Source organism: Cicer arietinum, chromosome 8 (genome assembly GCF_000331145.2).
Source record: "Cicer arietinum cultivar CDC Frontier isolate Library 1 chromosome 8, Cicar.CDCFrontier_v2.0, whole genome shotgun sequence".
NCBI classification, from domain to species: Eukaryota; Viridiplantae; Streptophyta; class Magnoliopsida; order Fabales; family Fabaceae; genus Cicer; species Cicer arietinum.
In genome coordinates, this window is record NC_021167.2 from 6,194,493 (window position 1) to 6,217,123 (window position 22,631).

At 33.6% G+C, this 22,631-nt stretch overlaps 3 protein-coding genes across 3 annotated transcripts; all 3 read left to right on the forward strand.

Moving 5' to 3' along the window:
* The first annotated feature begins 865 nt into the window (after positions 1-865).
* On the forward strand, positions 866-9,157 carry LOC101490234 (phospholipase D delta). The gene is made up of 10 exons (XM_012719056.3): positions 866-2,430; positions 2,681-2,797; positions 3,165-3,359; positions 4,473-4,778; positions 4,880-4,948; positions 5,115-5,262; positions 6,051-6,199; positions 6,747-6,899; positions 7,662-7,862; positions 8,662-9,157. The coding sequence occupies exons 1-10, from the start codon at positions 1,492-1,494 to the stop codon at positions 8,956-8,958; spliced, it is 2,574 nt and encodes an 857-aa protein (XP_012574510.1). The 5' UTR covers positions 866-1,491; the 3' UTR covers positions 8,959-9,157.
* A 5,502-nt stretch (positions 9,158-14,659) lies between these two features.
* LOC101490553 (uncharacterized) lies at positions 14,660-17,441 on the forward strand. Its single transcript, XM_004512127.4, has 8 exons — positions 14,660-14,801; positions 14,891-14,910; positions 15,274-15,630; positions 15,769-15,792; positions 15,947-16,034; positions 16,145-16,294; positions 16,874-16,943; positions 17,034-17,441. The coding sequence occupies exons 1-8, from the start codon at positions 14,799-14,801 to the stop codon at positions 17,252-17,254; spliced, it is 933 nt and encodes a 310-aa protein (XP_004512184.1). The 5' UTR covers positions 14,660-14,798; the 3' UTR covers positions 17,255-17,441.
* A 1,095-nt stretch (positions 17,442-18,536) lies between these two features.
* On the forward strand, positions 18,537-22,569 carry LOC101491196 (ankyrin repeat domain-containing protein, chloroplastic). Its single transcript, XM_004512129.4, has 7 exons — positions 18,537-19,379; positions 20,030-20,106; positions 20,415-20,513; positions 20,600-20,698; positions 20,941-21,039; positions 21,130-21,228; positions 22,092-22,569. The coding sequence occupies exons 1-7, from the start codon at positions 18,656-18,658 to the stop codon at positions 22,242-22,244; spliced, it is 1,350 nt and encodes a 449-aa protein (XP_004512186.1). The 5' UTR covers positions 18,537-18,655; the 3' UTR covers positions 22,245-22,569.
* Positions 22,570-22,631: the final 62 nt, after the last annotated feature.

A 22,631-nucleotide genomic window follows, 5' to 3' on the forward strand; every position in this document is an offset into this window, starting at 1 on the left:
TCTCATTCTACTTTGTAATTTCCTAGTGAGTGAAGCTTGGAAATATTTGGAAATTGATTGTAAGCTTGGTGAAGCTTGATAATACACAGTTGTAATCATCCTCGGGTTGAGGATTGATCTGTTTTGAAAGTTAGTGAAATCTCACAAGGGTGTGAGGACTGGACGTAGCCATCTTTGGGTGAACCAGTATAAAATTGTGTGTGTGTCCCTCATATTCTGCTCTTACTTTTTTACTCAGCTTAGATCTAACGATTTAAAAATCCCATCCTCGAGCTAGCCATCCTCAACAAGAGGATAGTTTTTAAAACACTTAAAAATTGTTTTCTAACAGCAAAATCCCTATTCAACCCCCTCTTCTAGTGATATTTAGCTACAACACACTCATCACATGATTATCAATCATTCAATCTATCTTAAATTCATGAAACCATTTGTAAATTTAACGTAGATTTTAAATTTTTGTTGGAGTTTATCTCTGTACCACATATGTGATGTTTTATGTTATTACGAATGAAATATATATTATAATAAAAACATAAAAATTCTTTTACTTAACGTGACACAAAAAGTAATATACAATTTTCCTAATAAATCTCAACTTGTTTTAGTTACACATTCACACCCTTAATAAATTCAGTTCACGTACTCCTATAATTTACTTGGAAGTAAAAAGAAAGTGTAACTAAGAAAAGTGAGGAATATACTATTATAAGGTGGTATATGTATTTATTTCATGTTACCCTACTTAACCTACCTAGTGTACCTCAATATGCATTAACCATGCCTCATAGTCATTTTAAATGAATCATTTCTGTGAATAACAATCAAAGATTCACAATGTCCTCGTAATGGAATCCAAGCTGATGGAACTGGTAGGACACACGACAGTGGAGCGATTTTAGCCGTTGAGACCCACTCACGCTTCTCCAACTACCTTTATACCACCCACCACCAACATGGGGTGTTAGCTCCATCATCATTAACACTTTCAACACGATTAAGGTCTCTCACTACTAAAATTATTTATTTATGTAATTATTGATACGTGGACATTCACAATCACAATTCACAATCTCAACTACTAAATAAAACTATGCTTCAATCACAATTAATTAAATAATTAATCCCACATCCCGTTCAGCGTTGGCGATTCCGTTCCACGTAGTTGACATCGAAAACCACGAGATCCAATAAAATATCAATGTAATTATTTCACAGTGAAGACGCCACGACAACGAGTTGCTCACAGCAACACTCTGTCTCTGGGAAAAAGAAACGACACAATCAAGCAAAGAAAATCCAAAACTAAGAACAAAACCACTCTCCTTCAAACTCAAACTCTTACGCAATACTGATTCTACTCCCTTTCATTCAAGCCATAACAAAACCTATTGATTTAAGAAAGAAAAAAAGGGGAAAGTTACTATAAAACCCCTTTTCCTCTCAACTTTACACCCAGCGCACGTTAGCACAACACACTTTGTTATTTTCATGGCGGGCACCGGCGTTGACGGAAACGGTTTTACAAACCTCCATGGCGACCTCGACTTAACAATCATAGAAGCTCGCCGGTTACCTAACATGGATATAGTCTCCGAGCATTTCCGTCGCTGCATTACCGGCTGTGACACTATTAAATTCAAATCACCTTCCGAAAACGCCGACGGAAGTACCCACCGTACACACCGTTACCGGCGAAAGATCATAACGAGCGATCCGTACGTCACTGTTACGGTTCCGCAAGCAACCGTGGCACGCACGCGCGTGCTAAAAAACTCGCCGAATCCGATATGGAACGAACGATTCAACATTCCGTTAGCACATCAGATTGTCGATTTGGAATTCCGCGTCAAAGACGACGACGTTTTCGGCGCGGAAACGATGGGGACTGTCAAGATTCCGGCGCAGAGAATCGCATCTGGCGAATTGATTTCTGATTGGTTTCCTCTTATAGGTTCCTCCGGTAAGCCGCCGAAGCCGGACACCGCGCTTCGGTTACAAATGAAGTTCACACCGGTGGGCGAGAATTCTCTCTACCTCCGTGGTATTGCGGCGGATCCGGAACACAAAGGCGTGAGACACACGTATTTTCCTGTGAGGAAGGGAAGCTCTGTGAGACTTTACCAAGATGCACATTGTACTCCGGGATTGTTACCGGAGATTAAGCTTGACGGTGGAAAGGTTTTTAGACATGAAAAATGTTGGGAAGATATATGTTATGCTATATCAGAGGCTCATCATATGGTGTATTTGGCGGGTTGGTCAATTTACCATAAGATTAAGCTTGTTAGGGAACCTACTAGACCTTTGCCACGAGGTGGAGATTTAACACTTGGTGAATTGCTTAAGTACAAGTCTGAAGAAGGGGTTAGAGTTTTGATGCTTGTTTGGGATGATAAAACTTCCCATGACAAGATCTTCTTAAAGACGGTATGGTTTCATTTGTTTTTTAGCATTTTTTTTCTTTTTCAATTGGTTGCTATGCTATGCTATTTCAATTGATAGTCCTCATAAGCTGGAGTTTGGCTGGAAGGTAAGTAGGTTAGTTAAGACTGGCCAAGAATAGTTTCAGCCAGATTTGAACTCGGGTTCCTTAAGTGGAGCTCATTAACCACTTGAGTTCAATCACTTGGTTGCTATGCTACTATTGCTTATTGGATGTTTTCTTGTTTTGATGCAGGCTGGAGTAATGCAGACTCATGATGAGGAAACTAGGAAGTTTTTCAAACATTCTTCTGTCATGTGTGTTTTAGCGCCTCGCTATGCCAGCAGCAAGATGAGCTTCTTGAAGCAACATGCAAGTATTGGCAACTATCTCTGGATAGTTGTTGTGTAATTTGTATTTTTGTTGTTGGTTAGAATTGATTTTGTATATTGTTTGGAAATACTCATTTTCAGTGGAATCAAATGTGAAATGCCTTGTGTTATGTGGCCTAAGCTCTTAAATCTATTTTATGGCATAAGCTCTAAATTGTGGGTATGTTTTTTAAGAAGCAAAATGTAGTATGTGAAATAAATGTATTTTCTACTTTAATCTTTCTCTATTTGAAGCTAACATATTATTTTGGCTTGTGAGTTGTGGTATGATTAGATGGTTACGTGTGTTTTGAGACAAACAACATAGTGAAGTACTGAAGTTGCTTGTGATATATGGTATTACACAGGTTGTTGGAACCGTCTTCACACACCACCAAAAATGTGTTATCATGGACACACAGGCTGCTGGTAATAACAGAAAGATATCTGCTTTTATAGGAGGTCTTGATTTGTGTGATGGTCGCTATGACACACCTGAGCATCGACTTTTTCGTGATCTCGATACTGTATTTTCTGGTGATTTCCACAATCCTACATATCCTGTAAGTGGTCAGCTCAATTTGATATATCAACATTGCATTTATGTTTTTTTTTTGTTGGGAGACATTTCTGTGTTAACTATGCAATAAAATGTTTTTTGGCTATATTATCCATTATGTCTTTGATTAAATCCCTAAGTTACAGGGTCATATCATTACATTTTATAGATTTTACAAGTTGTGCCTTGTAGACTAGCTTTTGAATAGAGCTTATATTATGTGATATCATTAACAACATCTTAGTGAACCCCCAAGTTACAGAGTGGAATTAGAGGGACACGTAATTAGCTTGTATAAAACTTCTGTTTAGAGACACTAACGTTGATCGATTGTTTATTGAATGTAATATAATTTATTATTGTAATCTTAACTGTAATGTCTTAGTATAGCACCTATAGCATCGGATTTAAGAGCCACAATATATCCCTATCTATCATTGGGGTTTGTTACCACTTACCCGAACTTAAGACCCTCATCCAAATCCATGGTTACCCCAATACTACCTGCACTACCCAGACAAGACAATTATTTTGTTAGAGATGGTCCTTTCTGTCATGTCGCCACCACACAAGGGATGCCTCATGTTCTTCCTCCAGACCTAGGCTGGAAGTTGTCTTGGCTCTTGAGTTGGCTTAGATTGAGCCTTCACACCAGTATTCAAAAATTTGATCGCGAAGTATCAAGTTCAGAATTGGAATTTTTTTAGAGTTACCTAGTTGTGTTATCTGCTTCAAATAACAATCTATAACAATCTTAGTCATCAAATTTATTGGACTTAGTCTGATTGTTGAATGCCAGGTAGGAACCAATTGTAATTGTTAGCTCCAAATATCTTATTCCCTTTGTTATTTTTCCCCTCATGATGTTGCTTGCACGACCGACTTAAAGATTGGTTCAAGTATTTATTATCTTGTATCATTATTTAATTAGACAGTCAGTCTTGCTCTTGCGTAGCTACCTATATGCTGTAGGTTGTATGGTTTTGTTACAATGTCGTAACACACTTAACATTTTGGCTTTTTTTTTTGTCTCTCCTTTTATTTTTTAATAGAAAATGATGTACAAATTAATTTATCGTCACTGCTTCCTGCTTTTCTTGTTTGCTGTTTGTGATAGGCTGGGACAAGGGCTCCCAGACAACCATGGCATGATTTGCACTGCAGAATAGATGGACCTGCTGCATATGATGTTCTTATTAATTTTGAACAACGATGGAGAAAATCAACTAAGTGGAGAGAGTTTGCAATTCTTTTCAAAAAAGCTTCTCAGTGGAATGATGATGCTTTAATAAGAGTAGAACGCATTTCATGGATATTAAGTCCTTCTCTTCCTCCCACAAGGGAGGATCATACGATTGTTCCAGGGGATGATCCCTTGGTATGGGTTTCTAGTGAAGATGATCCTGAAAACTGGCATGTTCAGGTCGGCAAAAAGCAAATTTGGTTATGAGTAAAAATATTACTTGCATGTTCATTTCATTACTCTGTTTTTCAACTCTTATTGGGATACACATGATTTCACAGATCTTCCGCTCCATCGACTCAGGATCCCTAAAAGGATTTCCAAAACGTGTTGATACTGCTCTATCCATGGTATGTTAACTGGTTTTACTTTTCTATCCATCCTATTATATCTGTAAATAAAACATGTTGACTTGGACAAACTCTGTAAAGAAGCTATATATTGAGTTTGAGATTTTATATATGGATTGATCTGAGTCATATTTCAAGAGTTCCAAATTTCATATTTTGGATGCAGAATCTCATCTGTGCTAAAAGTTTGGTTATAGACAAAAGCATTCAAACAGGGTACATTCAAGCTATCAGATCTGCTCAACATTTCATTTATATTGAAAACCAATACTTTATCGGATCTTCATATGCATGGCCATCTTACAAAGATGCAGGTTAGGTTAAATGTCATATTTTTTATAGGCAATATAAATGTCTATATTTAAGTGAGGTGGTCTCTTCTGTTATGGACAAAAGAAATTCCTTAAAGTTTGAATACCTTGATCTTAGGGGGAAATATTGAATGCCATACTATTTTTGAAATCTACATCCCTTTCAGAAGTTGATCTGGTAGAAAAAGGGTTGTTGTTCATATGGTGTGAATTAGGTCCAAATCTGATTAAATCATGACAATACATGAATACGGATATTTCTCATTAAAAATGAAAAGGTTTGAATAACTATTTATATACATGGGAGATATAATCTAAATAGGAATGTGATCCTATCATAATTCTAAAGGATACTAACAAATCATATCATAATAAATATCAATATCTCAACAAGAATATTTATACAGACAGTTAATAAAAACTATTGATTTTGTTATCTCAGTATCTCACCACAAGATTGTGACTATCTTTATAAAATAACTTCACAATCAACAGCTCGTGTTGGCTGTCAGCGTAAAATTGTTTACACTGACAATGCATTATGCATGTCCATTAAACTCATGTTTATCCTCCCAACTCTTTGTGATCTTCTCTGAAATAATGAACTTCATCTTCTTTTTAAGAAATAAATTAACTGTTGTATTATTTTCATAAGATATACTTATGAATTTCTTAATTTGTACATATTTTGTTAGCAAAAAGAATAGAGATAAGGATTTAAGAATAATGAGATGATGTTCCACTTCCCGTCTTTTGCTAGTGTCAAACTCATTGTCTTCTTCTGTGGTCAGGGGCTGATAATCTCATCCCAATGGAATTGGCGCTGAAAATTACTAGTAAAATCAGAGCTAAGGAGAGATTTGCTATTTATATTGTTTTACCAATGTGGCCAGAAGGTGATCCTAAATCTGGAGCTGTGCAAGAAATTCTCTTCTGGCAGGTATGTGATTATTAATTGTCAAAGTTTATCTTAGAAATTGGATTGGACCTAACTCAACCTCACTTAATTGGCTTGTAAGGAGACGGTTGTCTCCCACTTATTACCACTATTAGGCCATTTCACGCGGGACTCTCGACACGTCCCCTCACACCCGAAACTAGATATCTAGAGCATGACCTGCGTGGTCAGTTCACGAGCGGCCCAACGGATAGGATAGGTGTAATACTATCTTAAAATTGAGTTGAGTTACGGACTTATAAGGTGAAGATTGCATCTCACATATAACCACTATTCAGACCATATCACTTTAGGACTCTCAACAGTTATAAACTTGTCTAATTATGAAAATTTACAAGATTGCAACAGCTTCTCTATAGTGCACTTTAGAGGGCATAATGTCGGTAATTCCCAAAGGAGTGATTTCTCACTAATGTTGGATTGTTGTCAGTATGGTGGATACCAAACTTGTATGCAACTGTCCAAAGATCAGAAAAGAAACAAAAAAAAACAAAATGTTTATGCTCAGTTTTATGTTTTCTGTATACAGGCCCAGACAATGCAAATGATGTATAGTGTTGTTGCTAAAGAATTGAAATCATCGCAACTTAGTGACGTGAACCCACAAGATTACCTCAATTTCTATTGCCTTGGTAAGCGGGAACACTTCAATGAAGAAAGCTCAGGCTCAAATGGTGCACCGGTAACTTTTTTCAAATAAAAATTCCATTTTGTTTATGTTAAGCATTTATTACTTTTCTTTTAAGCATCTTTCAGATGTAGTTTGTTACTTCTTAACATATTAAACAGTACATGGTTGCTTTATACCATATTATTTAGTTATCTAATACCGTAGATGTGAAAATCTTCTTTATATTGACAACAGTGATAGTACGTATCTCTTACTAATAATGTCACAAATGAGATGATGTATTCAGAAGGGTGATTTTCTTTTGCTCTAAGCTTTGTCATATGAAAGCCTTGACCATATTCAGATCAAACAAACTTAAAACTATAATATCTTAGTTTATCTCTTCACATGTTTGTTTCAAATTTGGATTAAATAACAAATGAGTTCACAATTTACCAAGCCTTCATCTTCAGTTCTTAACTTAAATCTGCCTAGACATAGATTCAGTTGGCTTTTCCTTTCACCATGTTTATGACATCGTAGGCCTTGCCATTTGCATTGCGTTTGGATACTATTATTGTGATCAAGTTGTAAAAAAATGTTGCTGAAATTCATCTGTTGCCAAATGTACACTGTTTTAATTACCAAACAGGAAGAGTCGAAGAGGCATATAAGTTGATAAAATCTTTTTAATACATTTTTATAACTCAGTAAGGATGGATTTTCATTGTGTGCTATAGAGATTGTAGTTAACACGTAATGTTCTTCTTGACTTTTGAAATACTTATCATAAATGGTGTACACTGATTAAGAATGGGTTGTTAATTTTGTCAGATCTCTGGAGCATATAAATATCGCAGAAATATGATTTATGTGCATGCCAAGGGGATGATTGTGGATGATGAATATGTTATAGTGGGATCTGCTAACATAAACCAAAGATCTATGGCTGGTACTAAAGATACTGAGATAGCTATGGGTTCATATCAACCCCATTATACATGGTCTGCGAAGAAAAGACATCCACGTGGCCAGGTTTGTATTTCTCAATCGAAAATTATTGATTGTCCAGCCACAAATGATATGTAACATTGCAACTAGACACAATGAGCTGGAAATCATACCTCATCTCAAATGAGTATATTTTACGCATACATCAAATTACTAAATGATTCTATGCTAAGTAGACCCAGAAATTTACCCTTATTGTCTATGCTGAATGAGAATGACTTCCTCCCAATTTATTAAATTACTGAATTATGTCATGTATAAATCACAAATAAAATCCATTTCTCGTTTGACTTTTCAACTATGTTTCTCCTACTATTTGTGCAATGTCTGTTTGGACAATATTGATTGCTGATCATCTGATAACATAGTGCATGTTTGGTTCTACAATGATGAAAAATGATTTTGAATGAATTGATTTCGTAAAATTGATTCTGACTAAAAGTGAGTTGAATTTAAAATGATTAATGTTTGAATATATTCATGTAAAAGTGAGTTGAATAGTAAATTTGAGGCTAAAATTCAATTCTTGAGGCAAAAACTCCAAATTCTAGTTTCAAATTAGAATCAGTTCTGTAGTTAAAATCAATTCTACCCGAGCATATCCAAACATGTGAAAATCAATTCTACATCTAGAATTAATTTAGTGTATGTTTGGAAATAAGTTTTTTCAAAGTCGCACAAGTTTAGTATGAAGCTACTTATTGTAGAGTTAGACCACCACATATTCACAACTATTCTACCTGTTTCCAAATATACTCTTATTGTTGCACTTCTTACCTCTTAATCTCTTATACCTACCATGTTATGGTTTTTATTCCTGCAGATTTATGGTTACAGAATGTCACTTTGGGCAGAGCATCTTGACATGTTAGATGAAACTTTTGAGGAACCAGAGAGATTGGAGTGTGTGCGTAAAGTGAATAAAATTGCAGAGAATAATTGGAGAATTTACGCATCTGAAGAATTGTCACTTCCTCAGGGACATCTTCTTAAGTATCCTGTACAAGTAGATTCTGATGGGAATATCAGCTCAATACCTGAATGTGAGAATTTCCCAGATGCTGGTGGTAAGATATTGGGGGCTCATTCTACAACAATTCCAGATATCTTAACAACATAAACTCCTGAATTCATGTTCATAGAATTTTTGGTGAAAGTTGTGTTGTGTTGCTTGCCTCTTAGTGTTTAGTTTTCTTTACTTGGAATTGATTGTTCAAATCACTTATAAACCTTTCACATAGGTAAATGATTCATATTGTAAAAATATCATCAATTTGTAGATTGTTTCGGGTCAATTGTCTAAGTCCTTTATTTGTTCATAGTTCTCTGCAACTTAATACACTCTCCGCACCAATAGCTGTAAAACTTAAGTAAGAAAGATTCTTTAAACTCGTTCCTTTATAGTATCAACGGCGATGATCATTGTAAGGATGCATGTTGCAAAATATTAAGCAAATGAATTTTCTATTCTAGCATAAACAGAAGAATGTGATGGTCAAACAACGGGCTGACAAAATTCAGTTATTACAATTACCATCCACACCACATTCTTTGGATTATCCTCCTCTCACCGGTGACAATCTACTATACTCCTTTCAAGAAACATTAGCTTGACTTGAGAATTTTCGCCTGATATTGGTTTGAACTTGCACAATCAAGTGTTCTTGTGCTCTTCTGCCGAAGATGTGAAGGCAACTATGTCATCTGCTTCTTAAAGTGTCTAGATGACCAATTCTCCCTTGTTAGATCACAAATTATGCAGATGGTATATGTAAAATGGGTAAATTCTTCATTTTACTAGGATTTTACGAGCTAGCGGTTCTACATTAATTTGTCTTACAATGTAAACTTGCACATTTAATATTGTTGTGAGATATTACTATTATGCATCAATATGAGTTTGTTTATTAAAATTCTTCGATGATATTTTTATCTATTTAAAAAAATAGTTTAATTATTGTGCACTGACATAATTAAAAAAAAATCATTATTAACATATCACAACCATTCATAATTGTAATTTTTTATGTAATTACTATAAAAATACATAATTTTTAAGGTTATTGAATGACGGTATAAAAGATTTTTACTGTCAGTATATAAATTAAATCTTTAAAAAAAATTATATTTTAATTGTATATATATAATTATTTTAATATTAGATAAACTCTTAGAATTACACCTTGAGACTATTTTCTTAGACTCTCGAGTTTAAACACCTTGCTTATATGTCAACATAACCTAAATAAGATTGACCTAGCATAAACATATTAGATTTATAAGTGGAAAGTTAACAATCAAACAAAAGAGCTAACAGAGGGAGAAACAATTGTCAAATAGATGAACCGATGGTGATGAGAGCAACCATAGAAGGACCAACAAAAAGTAAAAAATCAAAGAAATAGTTTTAACCACGTCAAACTATCATAAACAACAGCACAAGCTAACCAAAACAAAAGACACTCCAATAACAAAAATCTAATCAAATCAATCAGATAATTTTTTCACAAGAGAACACCATATTACAAAGAAGCACAACATAAGCAACGACAAACCAAAGCAAAGTCATCTTCATAATAGAACTCGTAACACACCCAAGTTCTGTCAAAAAATCGCGGAAATGTTGGAGCAGTAAAATCAAAAGGCTCTAATGTAAGATATATGCCTCTGTGATTTTGATGTAACTCCCAAACATACAATGAATATGCATTATCTAAGTAATCTAATAGTTTGAGTTGAGATACATTTCAGGAAAGAATCAAACACAACACTTGGACAACACTTGGATCTCAAGCAACCAAGCAAAGATTGATTGGATCATACAAAGCTTGAAGATTATATGTAAATGTGTCTAGTGTTTATAGTGTTTATTAGTTAGATTCATCATTATGATTTCACACATCTAATATTTGCCAATTAAAAATGAAATCATAAAATAAGTATTTTAATCAATCAATTGGGAAATCAACTGGGCAATCGATTTTCTGAGTTATAGAACCAAGTTTTAACTAAGTCAATCGATTATGAAATCGATTACTTAAAGGCTGATATCATACCTGTGTTTTATGATCAAAGGCAATCGATTGAACATTCGATTGATATACTTTTCTTGAGGTACAAGATATCAGACATGTGTTCTATGATCAAAGGGAATCGATTGGACAATCGATTGATATACTTTCTTGAGGTACAAGATTCCCACTAATCAATTGCGATTGTTTAAATTCACAGAACAAAACTTTCACTGAGATAATCGATTGGCAAATCGATTACTTAAAAATGTTTTATCAGACCTGTGTTCTGTGATTAAACAAAATCGATAGGATAATCGATTGCATAAATGAATCAGTTTATCATTTATCAGAGACATACTACATATTCGATTGGCACGTCGATTGTAACTAAGTGACGGAGTTACAAGGAGAAATCAGTCGATTGGCAAATCGATTACTTAAAAATGTTTTATCAGACCTGTGTTCTGTGATTAAACAAAATCGATAGGATAATCGATTGCATAAATGAATCAGTTTATCATTTATCAGAGACATACTACATATTCGATTGGCACGTCGATTGTAACTAAGTGACTGAGTTACAAGGAGAAATCAGTCGATTGACAAATCGATTTGGTTGAAGTAACTAAGTTACAGAGAGAAATCAGTCGATTGGCAAATCGATTTGGTTGAGTATATGAGTTACAGGGAGACATTAGCCCATTGCCAAATCGATTATGTTTGTAAACATGAATCGACTGAGTAATCGATTATTTGATCTTACACTTTGAACAAAACAAATATAAATCGATTACTCAATCGACTCTGAGATGAACTGAGCATCAAATTTCTGATTTATGCATTAAAAACATCGATTAGCAAATCGATTAGTTCATATGTTTTCAAGAATTTAAAGAAAAACAAGAAACGCGAAATCGATTGGGAAATCGATTAAGCTGGGAATACACATTAATAAATCGATTGGAAAATCGATTTATCTGAGTTTTTCAAAAACTATATAAATTGAAATCAATCACAATTTTCAAACAATAACAGAATACATAGAAAGAACTGAATTTTTCAAATAATACACTTTGAGAGAAATTGTTATAACACACAAACTTGATTGGCAAATATTATGTGTGAGATTTGATAGTGATTGAATAAAGAGTTTTTAGTCTTTTTTAAAGAAGTTATCTTTGTAAAAGAAAGTGTGTAGAAATCCAGTATTGTAACTGGTGGTTATCCTTTAGGGTGTGTCATCATCTAAAGGAGACTTCAATTTGATCTTGCTAGAGCTTGACGAGTAGCTCTTAGGATAAATTGGTTTTGTAGAAGATTGATGTTGAGTTGGATGCATAGGTAGTGAGGTACTGGAAAGTCTGTAAACATTCTCAAATCATTTCTAATAAAGGCTGGAATCGGTAATTGATTCCAGGACTGAATGTAGACTATCAAACTGATAGTCGAACCAGTATAAAAATCCAGGGTGCACACTTTTCTATCTCTATACTCTTTATTTTGATAATGCATGTGTTCTTGAATCTTAGTTTTGAATAAATTTTTGAATCTTTTACTGTTAAATTGGAATTAATATTAAACAAGTTGGTTTTGATATTAAGTTCATCACTTAGGAAAGAGTTAGATAATCTAGTTAAAAATATCATATAATTCTTCCTAAGGATAAAGGTCATTAACACCAACATCTAATAGCTTAAGTGTCAATGGCTCGGACCGAAAACCAAATAAGCAAAATAATAAAACTCCTTAATTGAGAGAATATCCACAACCGTAATCAACTAAAATTACACTGGAAAATTTCCAAACTCCATCCCAAGATCACAATCACACAATGGTTTGAGCTTTAGTTTGAGGGTGTGCTCCAATATTAAAAAAATATATTTAAGATTGAGTCTTTTGTACGGTTTACAAACTATTGATACTTCATATTAATGCATTATGAATTTGAGAAGATATACCATATAATAGTTTATTGGACCTATATGCTATTGGGCTTTAAGATTGAGTCTTTTTTACGGTTTACAAACTATTGATACTTCATGTTAGAAAATTTTACCCCATACCCCCTTAATTATACCTATACCCCCAAATCATGAATAAAATGACATTTTTGCCCTTGTTTAAATGCTAAAATTTCAAGAAATTTACCATTTCAAGTTTTACGGAAGATTTTTTTTTTTTTCCTAAACTTCCGGAAAACTTGAATACAAGTTTTCCGGTACACAACATACACTCCGAAAAACTTGATTTAAGTTCTCCGGTACAAAGCATCTTCCGGAAAACATTTTTTTAAGTTTTCCGGTACATAACACTCTATCGAAAAACATTTTTCTAAGTTCTCCGGTACAGAATACTTTTTCGGAAAACTTTTTTAAACTTTTCCGGTACAGAAGCTTGAGAAACTTGTTCCGAGAAACTTGAGACTTAACATTTTCGACAAACAACGATTTATGGTATATTAATTATTAATTATGACGTATTAATTATTAATTATTACAGTGTATTAATTATTTATAGTGTATTTATCATGTATTAATTATTAATTATTTATGGTATATAAAATATTTATGGCATATTATTATTTCTAAAAATGGTGCGTACCGGAAATCTTTGTTAGAAAGTTTTCCGGAAACACTTCTGTACCGGAAATTTTTTCAATGGAGTTTTCCGGTAGTACAATTTTTCACTTCTGTACCAGAAATCTTTTTTAAAGTTTTTCTGTACCGGAAAACTTGAAAAAAGTTTTCCGAAAATCAAATGTGTACTGAAAATCTTTTTTCTGATTCTGAAAAAAATAAAACAGTAAAAAAAATTGAAAAAAAACATTAAGGGTATACTTGGCATTTTCAAAAAATTATGGGGGTACAGGTATAAAAATGGGGGTACAGGGTAAAATTTTCTTCATGTTAATGCATTATGAATTTGAGAAGATATATCATATAATAGTTTATTGGACTTATATGCTATTGGGCTTATTTAAGATATTAAAGGTAGTTTAGTCTTTTAAGGATTTAGTATTTATACTTTACTTATGTATTCTTGCAATTGGAATGAAACTCTAGTCTCATTTCTTCTTCCACCTTTTCTCTATTGATTCATATAGTTAACATAAAGAATGTACGAGAAGATACTTCTCATTTGATCTATTGTAAAAAATAAATCTACAAAAATTAATGTGGTTTTCCTAAAAAAGAAAAGAAATTGGTAAAAAGTGATTTACTTTGATATGCATCAATGATATTTTTTACACTTGTTACTCTTGTTGATATAAACCTAAAAATATAAATATAAAAATAGTATTCATAACGAGAACGGTGATTACATCAATAAAATAAGACTTAATAGTTAATAAGAACAACTAACAAACCTAATTACTCACTAAAAACAACTAACAAATGTAATTAGTTAACTAACTAATAGTTAGACTTATTAATTAGTTCATGACAACTCTTCTTAGAGAAATCTATCACTCACTCTATTACGTTTATCTCTGACTTTCTATAGTACGAAAAAACCATATTTTTTATAAAAATATGGATGAATATGAAACTTTTGAAATACAATTTTCGCAAAAATTTTAAATTTTTTTTAAAATTTTAGATGAATGTGAAACTTTTAAAATATAATTTTTTTAAAAAGCTTAAAAAAAATGAAAATGTTGAAATTATATAAATGATAATAATTTTGACAATCTAATAAATATCTAATAGTATGGGGTAAAATAAAATTGAATGAGGGCCTTCTTGTAATAATATATATCGCTCCGGCCCAGTTTTGGAATTACAATTACAGCTCCAAGGACAAAAATGGGATATAAGAATTAGAAAACCGCAAAATTCCAAAGCCAACTTGTTAAAAAACTGCATTTGACAAAAACCCTAACTCTTTCGTACCCGTTGCTTTCTTCTCCATCGCTCTTCACACTTGAAGTTCGTAGCTCGTGCAAATGGTAACTTCTCTATCTGAATTCTATCTTCCTATTTGATTGCTGTCGGAGATTATCTAACATTTTCTTGTTTTTCCCCCAATTTATTGCAGTCGGATTCTCCAGTAAGAAGGTAACCCTAAAACTCTAATTGATTACGGAAGTTATAATGATCAATTACTGTCGTAGCGATTATCTTCATTTATGTGTTTGGAACTTTGACGCAAAATTGAATGAAACTTTAGAATTCATTGTGAATTGAATTATGTGTTTTTTGAATGAGTTTTCGTGCAAGAGTTCACTTGAAAATGAGATGGATGATTTTGTCTTTGATATTTTTAGATTTCATAACAAAATTCTACGTAATAGAAATTTGTCACCTTTAAATTTTAGGTTAAAGTAAATTAATTTTCTCTGTTTTTCAATTTTGATAACCTTTGTTGATTGTGCCCCCTTTGAGAAGCTATTTTTTTCTGGTTATGATGGAATTCTTCAGGTATTCAAGGTCTCCTTCCCCATGGAGGGCTCAGTCAAGATCCAGGTCTAGGTCTCCGGCAAGATCAAGATCCAGGTCTAGATCTCCGTCAAGATCCCTTGAAAGGGAAATGCCTAGGTCTCAGTCAAGATCCCTTGAAAGGGAGAGGCCTAGGTCGATGTCAAGATCGCTTGAAAGGGAGAGGCCTAGATCTCGGTCAAGATCCCTTGAAAGGAAGGTGCCTAGCTCTCCGTCAAGATCTCTAGAAAGACAAATTCCTAGGTCTCGGTCAAGGTCTCTTGAAAAGCAAAGGCCTAGGTCCCGATCAAGATCTCTTGAAAGGCAAAGGCCTAGATCCCCCTCGAGAAGTCGTGGCAGGTTAATTGCAATTATGGTCTCCCATTCGAGCTTTGTTTTTCCATTTTATTCCTTTTACAGTGCATGCTGTTTTTTCCTTTGATACTCTCTCTTTGTCCTTCATTGTTAATGACTGGTTGTTCGTTGTTCATTGTTCAGATCAAGAACAAGAAGTCCTGATAGGTTAGTCAATTTTACCTGCATCTGGTTATAATACTTTGATTGAAAGATTAAATCTACATTTTTTAATTACTTCTGCTGGTGGTCAACTGTGCCTCTGTGGTTTGGTTTAGTGATGCTGTGTTAGGAACCTTTAATATCTTCAATTTTGTTCCAGGAATGCTGGGGATACACTCTATGTGACTGGCCTATCTTCAAGAGTCACTGAGAAAGACCTGGAGGAGCATTTCTCTACAGAAGGAAAGGTGAGTTTCATATTGTTTTGTCTCCTTTTTCACTGAATAATCATCAGAGTTTGCCTCAGTAGTGATCCTCAAATCTCTGAATGGCTGTCATGAGTTGTTTACTTTGTTAGGTTGCTTCATGTTTTCTTGTGGTGGAGCCCCGTACGCGTATTTCTCGTGGTTTTGGGTTTGTTACTATGGAATCTGTTGAGGATGCAAGCCGCTGTGTCAAGTACCTCAATCAATCTGTTTTAGAGGGTCGCTATATCACTGTAGAGCGGGTAATGTGTTTTTTGATTAACTGGTAGTTGAGGAAACACTTGTGCTTTTCTTTCTTCTTGACTTGAAAGTTTTGTGGTTACATTCAGAATGCATTGCATCAGCTATGTTGGCAGCAATCAAAGATGATCAGTTCATCCATGTCAACTTTAGTGAAACAACTTGAACTTGATCATTGGCAAGCTTAAACAGCTAATCAAATGCGTCTGATCAACTAAACATTAGCAACTATATTGTTCAACAACTTTACAACCTCAGCATTCACTTTCAACTCTCAACTTAACAACGGACATTATCAACAACTTTCTAATCAGGATTTTATGGTATCTCACACCTGGCATTGATCATTAGTGTGTGGATATAACTTTTTTACCACTTTTACAAACTAGGCTCTTTATGTTAATGAAACTTTTTTTAAATGGCTCTCAGTATAATATGAAAGTGTTTGCTTTTTAACAATTTACAATGGCATGTAGGATATCAGAATATTCAATCTGTTTTACTTTCAGTGTTGGATGGTTGGTGCAGTTTGTTTTACATCAACAAAATTCTTAGAATTAAGTTTCTCTATAATATTTCAGTCACGGAGAAAGCGACCAAGAACTCCCACACCTGGGCACTATCTTGGGCTGAAAAATACCAGAGACGATGGTTAGTTTGAGACACTTCTTTTGATTTTGAATTTAATTTATTGTTTGTTTTATGAAATCTTACCAAACTCCATCTTCTGTTGGTATCAAGGTTATCGTGGTGACCGGGGAAGGCATAGGGGTGGACCTGGTCGTGATGATTATCAATATCGGAGGTCTCCAAGGCGCTCACCACCATATCGAGGTGGGAGGGATATTTCACCAAGGCACTCTCCCTACGGTGGAAGATATAGGAGGGACATGTCTAGGTCACCACCTCCTTATCCCCAATATGGTAGCCCAGATAGGAGGTATGCTCGTGGGCCTAGGTGATATTTTACATTAGTTTGTTTTGACATTTGAAGAGTGAAAGCAAAAACTGTGTAATTGGTATGGTACTTCGACTGTAAGATTAGGCCTATATACCTGTAAGAGTATGCGTGTTTTGGAAAAGAGTTTAAACAACAATTTCGTGGCTGTAACTCTTCGATTATATTTTTTTATTGATCTAGTTATGTAATGCTTGTCCTACACTCCTTGAATAGATAGAGATGACACCAAAAAAGTGCACAATTGCAAGCATTACGGCAAAGAGTGTCATTTCGGGAGGGATTATTTGTGTCCAAAAAACTAAAGTTTGAAAATTTTAAGATTATATATATTTCAACGAAATAAAAGCAGTAGCAAACTGAATCACTTGTGAACATAATTTTTTTAATAACATTCTCTTTTCCTAAACCAATAAAACTATGAAATCATTACATGTACGATCTCAATCAATCCATCACTGTACAATTACTACACTTAAAGTAAATAAATTACTCTATTGTATTGGGTATTTACTCTACATACGTATTGCATTTGGGGTGTTATATTATTATTTTTTAATTATTTGATTGGGGAATAAAATTATTGTGCATTTGAAGTTATTTATTGATGTAATGGAATTCAATTCGTAACTTTTAAAATTTTATTGCAATTTTATATTTCTAATTGAACAATTTAACAATGTTAATTAAATTATATATAAAAAAATTATATTTTCTATTGATGGATTGTACTGTATTTTATAACGCAATGTCTTTAAATAAATGGATGATAATAACAATGATTAGTTCTTAAAATACAATGTCCATTTTATGAATCCAATTTACCAAATATTACATATAAATTACATCAAAACAATAAGAACCATCAGCAAACCATTATTTTGTCATCTGTGCACAGAAAACCATTTCTTTTACAACAAAATGTTTAGATGTGTTGTATTTTAAGGGTTCATTAGGATAAGACCAATAATATACTACCGATCATAGGTTTTTTTTATCACACATGTAGCAAATTGAGATAGGCTTTAGAGAAAACCAAAACCAAATTTTATTCTATAAGAAAACACTTTCTATAATAATAAAAAGCAGGCAAAGTAATTTATAATCCCTTAATATAATTTCAAATAGTTTTTTTGTTTTTATTCTTTTTATAGATGATTTTTTATTTAAATTTAAATGACGAGTTAATCCTACATTATTCAATTTTTTATAAGAAATTATCTTCAAATAAAACTTAAAAAATTTGTTATAAATTTCAAAATCACAAATAAAGAACCAACTATTTTACAAGAGAACTAGAAAAGTAGAAGGGCTATATAAAAACTGAGAAACAGAAAAGTTTTGGGTTATTATTATTGACCGAACTTTAGCAACTGCAACAGCATCATCATCATCATCAACAACAATGTTCAATTTTTCGACAGTTGTGCATAATCCTCAACCTCACACACTCTTCTTCTCCTCCTTTCCTTCTTCTCCCACACCCCGCAAGTTCCAATCTTTTCAATCTCTCAAATTCCCCAGAATCTTCAACCTCCACAACTCCCTCTCCTCATCAAACCAAACCGACGACACCGAAGAACACGTCATTGGAGATTGTCTCGTTTTCGAAGAAGGCATTTTCGAAGACCCCATTTTTCCCAATTCTTCCGAAAACCTAGTAGACAACAAAACAAAAATCATTTCAAACAAAAAGAAGAAGAAAAAAGTTTCAGCTACTGAGTCCGAAAATTTGGTTCCTGATAAGTGGAGAGAAGTTCAAGCAGAGATAAACATAACGAAGAAAGAGAGGCGTAAGATAGCACAGGAAATTGAGTTCAATAGTAAGGTTTTGAAGAAGAAAAGAGGGTTGGTTCCTTTGAGGGATATGAATTTGAATGATTATAAGGCTTTTAAAGAAGCTAAATTGGCTCAGTTGAAACCTTTGGTTCTTGATAAGCCTCCAAGTTTTAGTTTTGCTGAGAATGAGAATGAGGAGGAAGAGATAGAAGGTAAATTGAGTGATGGGTCTGGTGATGAACGTGTTGAGGCTAGGAATCCTAGGTGGGCTGTTTATGGGAGAGGTTTGGAGGATGTTACTGAGTTTTTGAACAGTGAGAGTTATGATATTGCTGTTAAGGGAACTGAAGGTAATTTGGTATCTGTCATGTTTTAAAACTGTGATATTTGTCTTCTTTTTTTGTTTTGTTTTTGTTTGTGTGGATGTTGTTGAGGATTATTATGATTGCTGCTTCTGATAGATAAGTTCTGGTAATTTGCAATATGTACTAATGCGTGAAAATTCACTTCCTTGGTGATGTATGAACTTTTTTACAACTAAGTGTGGTTTGGATGTGCTTATAATTTATGGGAGATTCTTAGTTAGAGTAAATTTATGGAGAAAAATCCTTATGAGTTTACCGGCGTTTATTGAAAAGTTAAATGAGAGCTTATGAAAAAATTGAGATATAGAGCAAATTTTAATTTATGTAAGAAGCTATTGTATTAAAAACATGTAGTTATTGTAAGATTTTTTTTATATTTCTCTTTACATTAAGTGGTTTTGGAGAAGTTTGTCCAAATTTGCTCTTAATTTGTGCTACTTCACACCCTATGGTACTTAACAGATAGTGATATAAACAGGGAAATTCAATTGGGATTAGATGGATCATTTTATTCAGTGATGGTTGAATTTTGAAAGATCTTCCTTTTACTCACTGCTGCTTCTCATTGATTGCATATATATATGATTTGTTAAATGTTGGAATTTTCTTTTCATTTTTCATGCTTGCGTGAATAGGTCGTCCTAAGTTGTTTACCAGAGAGGAGAAGGCTTTGTTGAGTAAGCGAAAGCCAGACTTGGCAGTTGCTACTTCAGTAAGTATTCAATGCCTGATGAACAATGACTGATATTTCAACATCATTGTCATTATATTCTTAGTGTTATTGACAAAGAAAAAACTCTTTAGTTTTCCTTCATTTTGATGTTGAAGTAATTATTTTTCTACCATTGACGTTGTTGTCGAGTAATCTTAGTAGTTGCTGCATCTTTTGAGTAATCTGTTGTTGTTGAGTAATCTTAGCTAAGAAACATTGCTGCAATTTTTCAATGTTGGAATCATGATAAGAGTGTAAGGGAAAGGGTATTCACTCGCTGTGAATAATCTCAATATTTATTTTTTTAGGATAAATGGCTTCCTCTCCACACACTTGCTGCAGGCGGGGAATTTTTCCTTGTAGAATCTTTGTTGAAGCACGACATTGATATTAATGTTATGGATAAGGTACATGAGTACTCACTTTTACATGGAAGATTAAAATGTGGAAAATCCTCTATTGAAACTACTGTGATTTTTTTTACTTTTTCTAGGATGGTTTGACTGCTCTTTACAAAGCGATAATTGGAAAAAAGCACGCCATAACCAATCATCTCCTGAGAAACTCAGCCAATCCCTTTGTACAAGATAATGTGAGTAAAAAATTACTTAATTGTGCGTTGTGCTGTTGTAGTTGCATACCCGTGCCTTTATTTGTTGACTTTCTTCTGAAATTTATATTTTTTGCTCTTCATGTTCTCATTGAAAATTCAATGCTGTTATTATTACATCTTAATTTTTTTAATAGCATATAGTAAATATTTATAGCCGTAGTTACTTGTTGGCATTTTTTATATTTTATGCATTTACTTTGTCGTTTATGTGCCGGAAACAGGACGGGGCCACATTGATGCACTATGCTGTACAAACGGCTTCGATCCCGACAATTAAAGTACTCTTGTTGTATAATGTCAATATAAATCTTCAGGATAATGTAAGCTCAATTGTTTCAATACTTAGCTTATCTACCTTTGTTTTTGTGGAGCACTGTTTGAAAACATAATTCATTTGCTCTTTGTCTCAGGATGGCTGGACACCATTACATCTTGCTGTTCAAACTCAGAGAACTGATGTAGTGAGGCTTCTGCTGATTAAAGGTGCTGATAAGACATTAAAAAACAAGGTAATTGTATATTGATTTCCTATATTAATCTATCTATGTAAGAGAAGTAGAGAACCTTGTGTGGTAGATAGAACACTGTTTTATACCAGACCAGAGGTTGAACTTGTGAGACCTCCGGGTCATGGTTCAATTAGTTCAACCGAATGACAACTAAATAAATAAATAATTTAAAAAGTAAAAAGAATGCAAAACAGGAAAACCGGCTGAATCAACCTGGTTCAATCATACTACAATACAACCGCGATCAAACCAGCCGGTTCGCAGTTCAATCTGCCAGTTTGGTCCAGTTTTTAGAACATTGATTTAGAAGGTCTGCCTCTTCCTCCAGAATTAGTTAGGTCTTAGGTGATTTCAACTTTGAAATTGAGATACTTACACGAGAATCACCCTTTAACCACACAAGTCTTTCTAAAAGTCATAAAAAAACATATCGGTTGTTGAAGAAAAACTTTCAAATGTTATTTAGGAATCATTAAACTTTGCCAATCTCTTGTTTCCTTGCTGAACTTTTACATAGCCAATCCCTAGCTTGTATCAAAAGATTAATAGTTTTATTGAAATATTGGTTTTTGAATTTTGATAGAACATGACGCCGTCAATTAGCCAACCTCAGACCTCATTGATGAGTGATAAGGCTTGATTGATTCCGTTGTTTGAGCTGTGATTGATGAATATTTTGTTTTTGTTTAAAATCTCTGTGGAGCCTATAGTTTTGTTCAACTCAGTGTCAGTCGGTATATGCATATAGTAACATTTCGTCTATTGTTTAGTTATAAAATTAGAAAAACCATTAAACAGTGATTGAGTGTTCAAATTCTTTTACATATTCAAATGAGATTCAATTTCTCTCTTATTTGTCTCAGGATGGTTTAACTCCACTTGACCTTTGCCTTTACTCTGGTCAAAGTGTCAGAATATATGAGATAATCAAGTTGTTGAAGCGGCCTCAAAGACGCGCTAGAAATGCGCAACAGATCGAGCAAAGAAACAATACATCTTTTGAAGATTTGGACTAACAAATGAAGAATAGCCCTTGCTAAGTTTTGCATGGCAGGTAGTAGCAGTCCTTCAGCATATGGAAACTATAGCTTTAGGACATGAATGGTATTGTATTATATTAAAATTTATATTCAAAATGTGATAGGAAAGTAGAACAGTTTCCACCGAAAAAGAAAGAAAAACATGCCCAATGAAATCACATATATTCTTTAAAAGTAATAAATGTGATGTATTCCTGCTATGCATATTATTTTACGTGGAAACCAGTAGCAAAAAGAAACATCAACATCATTAAAGTCGAAATATCTTTGTGGGGTCATCATATTTTTTTGTTTCCATTTCTATATTGCTAGTTGGAGTTGCACTATTGTTTGAATATTTTATAATGGAATATAATTAATTTT

Bases quoted from the DNA above. Each gene is read 5' to 3' on its own strand.
- LOC101490553 (XM_004512127.4), top strand. The intron at 15,631-15,768 runs GTTAATTGCAAT...TTCATTGTTCAG, and splicing joins CCCTCGAGAAGTCGTGGCAG to ATCAAGAACAAGAAGTCCTG. The intron at 15,793-15,946 runs GTTAGTCAATTT...ATTTTGTTCCAG, and splicing joins AGAACAAGAAGTCCTGATAG to GAATGCTGGGGATACACTCT.
- LOC101491196 (XM_004512129.4), top strand. From the start codon at position 18,656: ATGTTCAATTTTTCGACAGTTGTGCATAATCCTCAACCTCACACACTC. The intron at 20,107-20,414 runs GTAAGTATTCAA...TTATTTTTTTAG, and splicing joins ACTTGGCAGTTGCTACTTCA to GATAAATGGCTTCCTCTCCA. The intron at 20,514-20,599 runs GTACATGAGTAC...TACTTTTTCTAG, and splicing joins ATATTAATGTTATGGATAAG to GATGGTTTGACTGCTCTTTA.
- LOC101490234 (XM_012719056.3), top strand. From the start codon at position 1,492: ATGGCGGGCACCGGCGTTGACGGAAACGGTTTTACAAACCTCCATGGC. The intron at 4,779-4,879 runs GTCGGCAAAAAG...ATGATTTCACAG, and splicing joins CTGAAAACTGGCATGTTCAG to ATCTTCCGCTCCATCGACTC. The intron at 7,863-8,661 runs GTTTGTATTTCT...TTATTCCTGCAG, and splicing joins AAAGACATCCACGTGGCCAG to ATTTATGGTTACAGAATGTC.